At 52.0% G+C, this 5,001-nt stretch overlaps 1 protein-coding gene across 1 annotated transcript; it reads right to left on the reverse strand.

The window, feature by feature from the left end:
• Positions 1-1,222: 1,222 nt before the first annotated feature.
• LOC129694618 (zinc finger protein 615-like) lies at positions 1,223-3,837 on the reverse strand. Its single transcript, XM_055631348.1, has one exon. It carries the CDS (start codon positions 3,795-3,797, stop codon positions 2,397-2,399), a length of 1,401 nt encoding a protein of 466 aa, XP_055487323.1. The 5' UTR covers positions 3,798-3,837; the 3' UTR covers positions 1,223-2,396.
• Positions 3,838-5,001: the final 1,164 nt, after the last annotated feature.

Here is a 5,001-nt window from a genome sequence, read left to right on the forward strand (position 1 = left end):
TTTATGTCCGTGAGTTTATGTAAAATAAACTCTTTCACGGTGAGGTCAGGAGAAACTTGCTTTATTTGTTTACGTAAGGCTCAAACGCGTCACAACTGTCTTTAAAAAACACTTTAAAATGCCTTTAAGTCAGCCAGCTGGTACTGTGAGGAGTCGGCTGTGTGCAGCTTGGTTCAATTTTGAATTTTCACTTGGATACAGTATGAATGAGAAGATGCTGGTACTGTTGAATGTCTACTCCATGACAAGGGCAAGGAGGGCTTATATTAGGAACACTTCTTCATCCGTTTTCGACCACGGATGGTTGCCCTGCTGAGTTCTACCGGCACTTTGTAGGGGAATGGACGGGCGACGTGTCGGGTCTGGACACTGCTGTTTCTCCAGCTTGCGTGTCACCTTGTCAAAGTTTGTCTCTTAAAAAGCAGACAACAACAAAATTGTTAAAAGTAAACCATGGCAAACTTTAATTGATTCGTCAGACGGGAGTGGCAAGATCTACAATGAGCACAAACGTTGCTCAGTGCATCTCGGCCACCACTCTCAGAACAAAGGAAAGTTAGCACAATTATACATTTTTCTTATCAGTAAAACACTCCTACCAAGTCTGAATATGGCATGATTGAAAGATTTTGTAGCCTTTCAGAATATAGGAAAAGCTGGGTCAAAATCGCTCATCCAATAACAAATTATTACTTATCTCTGGAGCATCAGCAATTTTTTATCTTTATGGCCTTGAAAGAAGTACATGTTGTTTTGCAGGCTTCCATCTTAATGTCTTTATTAAAAAGACCTGTCCTCCATATTGTGTTCTATATAATTTGCAAAGTCATTCAGACTCAGCACTGAGCCATTCATTTGTTCTACTAGACCATGCTTTTGTAGAAGAACGACTCAATTTTAGATCTTACTATTAGCTCTTTCAACCTCACTCTGGCAATGGAGGAGGCCCAGGACATAAAGATCAGTGTAGGAGTGGAAAGGGGAGTTAAAATGGTTGGCAACCGGGAGATCCAGCAGGCCGTGGTGGACAGAGTGCATGTAGGGTGAAATGCATGTCTAGTCTAGATACAAGGAGAGAGTGCTTGTGTGAGAGTGTGTGTGAGCCTGTGTGAGAGAGTGTGTGTGAGTGTGCATGTGTGAGTGAGTGAGTGTGTGTGAGAGTGTGTGTGAGAGAGAGAGAGAGAGAGAGTGAGAGTGTGTGTGAGAGAGAACAAGAGAGAGAGATAGAGAGAGAGAGAGTGTGTGTGGGAGATGGACTGTGTGTGTGTGATAGACTGATGGAGTGAATGTGTGTGAGAGAGAGGGACTGTGTGTGTGTGTGAGTGAGAAAAAGACAGAGAGAGGGGGGAGTGTTGTGTGTGTGAGAGAGGGAGTATTTGTGTGTGGGAGAGAGTGAGTGTGTGTGAGAGAAAGCGGGAGTGTGTGTGTGAGCAAGAGAGGGAGTGTGTGTGAGAGAGAGAGGGAATGTGAGAGAGAGGAAGAGAGGAACAGAGGGAGTGTGTTTGAAAGAGAAGGAATGTGTGTGTGAGAGAGAGAGGGTGGATGAGAGAGCAAGAGAGAGATGGTGTGCGCGAGAACAAGAGATGTTGTGTGAGAGACAGCAAAAGAGTGGTGCGTGTGTGAGAGGGAGTGTGTGTGTGAGAGAAAGAGGGTTTGTGTGAGAGAAAGAGGGTTTGTGTGAGAGAGAGAAGAGAGAGAACAAGAGAGAGGGAATATGTGTATGCATGTGAGAGAGAGGGGCGGTGGGAGGGAGAGGAGGGGGGCACGAGAGGGTGGAGTGGAGAGTATTTGTACGATTGGGGGGAGAGTGGAGGGAGAGGGGAGAGGAGAAAAGTGGGGAGAGAGAGGAATGTATATGTGCAGCTTTAAGGGACATTGGTCAGGTAGCATTTGGAGTATTGTATACAGTTCTGGTCACTCCATTACAGCACTGATGTGGAGGCTTTGGGAAAGGTGCAGAGATGGTTAATGAGAATGGTTTAAAAATTGGTTTAAACTGCAGATGCTGGTTTACAAAAAAGGACACAAAATGCTGGAGTAATTCAGAGGGACAGGTAGCATTTCTGGAGAGAAGGAATGGGTGATGTTTCGGGTCGAGACTGAAGAAGGGTCTCTACCCGAAACCTTACCCATTCCTTCCAGCATTTGTGTCTACCTAAACAGCTCCTATCCACATGGCGGTGTGCCAGCAGGCTAGAGGAGTGGACAAAGGTCTTGCCACAGAGTAGGCAGGTGAAGGGGCGCTGGCCGGTGTAGACTCGCCGGTGCTCCAGCAGGTGGTGAAGGCAGGTGAAGACCTTACCATAGGACGGGCAGGCGAAGGGACGCTCACCGTTGTGGGTGAAACCCTTGCCTCACTCAGCGCACACAAAGGGTCCCTTTCTGGTGTGTATCCGCTAGTGCATCCGCTTGCTGCAGTGGGAGCAGCTGCTCGCCGGCGTGGGTACGCCGGTGCTGCCGCAACCACCGCGAGAGTTTTCAAACTCCTCACCACAGTATGGGCAGTCGTAGGACTGGCCACTGGTGTGCACGCATTGGTGAGACAGGGCGAGGGAGGCCATGGCAAAGCGCTCTCCACACACTGGGCTGGGGACGAGACGGTCGCCGGCGTGCACCCGCTGGTGAGACAGCAGCTGAGTGGAGCAGGTGAATCCCTTGCCGCACTGTGCACAGGTGTATGGGCACTCGCCGGTATGGGTGCGATGGTGCACCAGTAGGTTGCTGGACTGGGTGAAGCTCTTGCCGCACTGGGCGCAGGTGAAGGGACGCTCGCCAGCGTGGGTGCACTGGTGGGACAGCAGCTTGGTGGAGCTGGTGAAGCCCTTGCCGCACTCGGCACAGGTGTAGGGGCGCTCGCCAGTGTGGATGCGATGGTGCACAAGCAGGTTGCCGGACTGGGTGAAGCCCTTGCCGCACTGGGCGCAAGTGAAGGGACGCTCGCCAGTGTGGGTGCGCTGGTGGGCCAGCAGCTGGGTGGAGCTGGTGAAGCCCTTGCCACACTGGGCGCAGGTGAACGGGCGCTCGCCAGTGTGGATGCGCTGGTGGTACAACAGGCTGGTGGATCGCGTGAAGCCCTTGCCACACTGGGCGCAGGTGTAGGGACGCTCGCCAGTGTGGGAGCGCTGGTGGAACAGCAGGTTGCTGGAGTGGGTGTACCCCTTGCCGCACTGAGTGCAAGTGTAGGGACGCTCGCCGGTGTGGGTGCGCTGATGCTCCAGCAGGGAGTCGGAGCGGGTGAAGCCCTTGCCACATTGGGCACAGGTATAGGGGCGCTTGTCGGTGTGGGTGCGCTGGTGCCTTCGCAGCCCAGTGGAGCGGGTGAAGCCCTTGCCGCACTCGCCACAGGTGTAGGGGCGCTCGCCGTTGTGGGTGTACTGGTGCTCCAGCAGGCTGCTGGAGCGGGGGAAGCGCTTGCCACACTGGGTGCAGGTGTAGGGGCGCTCGCCGGTGTGGGTGCGCTGGTGCTCCAGCCGGTTGCCGGACTGGGTGAAGCCCTGGCCGCAGTCGCTGCAGGTGTAGGGCCGCTCCCCGGTGTGCACGCGTCTGTGCAACTTCAGCTGTGTGGGCGACTTGAAGCCTTTGCCGCAGTCGGAGCAGGTGAAGGGCCTCTTGTCAGAGTGCCAGCGGTTGTGCTGCTGCAGGTTGTTGTAGCATTTGAAGTTCTTGCCGCACTCCGAGCAGGTGAAGGGGCGTTCTCCCGTGTGAATCCGCCGGTGGGTCTCCAGCAGGCCCGGGGTCTGCCAGGCCTTGCCACACACGTCGCACTCATAACGCTTCTCCTTCTTGTGCCCTGTCATGTGTTACTCCATTGAAGGACAGCCCGTCGAAGCTCAGCCCACACACACCGAGCAGATGGGGGGGGGGGGGCGGGGTGCTCACCGGCACCCAGGCTGCCCTCAATGGCCGCTCACGTCCCTGTCTCTCCGTCCACAACAACGGCTCATAAACCCTGCTGGAGGAGAACACAGAGGGTCAACAAGTTGGCAAACAGGACATTACAAGCACATATTGGGTGCGTTTACGGCGAAAGAAACTGTTATATAATTCTGTGCGGCACAGTGGCGCAGCGGTACAGTTGCTGCCTCACCGTCAGAGACCCGGGTTTGACCCTGACTACGAGTGCAGACTGTGCGGAGATTGTCCATTCTCCCTTGACCTGCGTGGGTTTTACTCCGTGTGCTTCGGTTACCTCCAACATTTCAAAGAGGTTCAGGGTTGCACATTAATCGGTCTCCACAAAATTGTTAAATTGGCCCTAATGTGCGTAGGATAGTGCTAGTGTATGGGGTGATTGCTGGTCGGCGCGAAAGACCTGTTTCCGTGCTGCATCTCTAAACTAAACTGTCACTGTGGATTGAGTTGAGGAATTGCAAAGGCAAGAAGACACTAATTGGTGTTAACGATAGATACCCAAATAGTAGCCTGGATGTAGGGTGTAAGTTGCAGCAGGAGTTTAAACTGGCATGTAACAAAGGTAATGCCACTGTGGTGATGGGGGATTTCAATATGCAGGTAGACTGGGAAAATCAGGTTGGTTCAGGACCCCAAGAAAGAGAGTTTGTAGAATGCCTCCGAGATGGATTCTTAGAGCAGTTTGTAATGGAGCCGTCTAGAGAAAAGGAAATTCTGGATTTAGTACTGTCCAATGAACCAGGTTTGATATGAGAATTCGAGGTAAAGGAACCGCATGGAGGTAGTGATCATAATATGATTAATTTTAATCTGCAATTTGAGAAGGTTAAATCGTTAAAACGTTAAATCGTGTCAGTGATGCAGTTGAACAAAGGGGACTATAAAGGCATGAGAGAGAAGCTAGCCAAGGCAGACTGGAAAGGGATCCTAGCAGGAATGACGGTGGAACAGCAATAGCAGGAATTTCTGGGCGTAATCCGGAAGACGCAGGATCATTTCATTCCAAAAAGGAAGAAAGATTCTAAGGGGAGTAGGAGGCAATCGTGGCTGACAAGAGAAGTGAGGGATAGAATAAAACTAAAAGAAAAT

The sequence above is a fragment of the Leucoraja erinacea genome, unplaced genomic scaffold, assembly GCF_028641065.1.
Source record: "Leucoraja erinacea ecotype New England unplaced genomic scaffold, Leri_hhj_1 Leri_725S, whole genome shotgun sequence".
Taxonomy (NCBI): Eukaryota; Metazoa; Chordata; class Chondrichthyes; order Rajiformes; family Rajidae; genus Leucoraja; species Leucoraja erinaceus.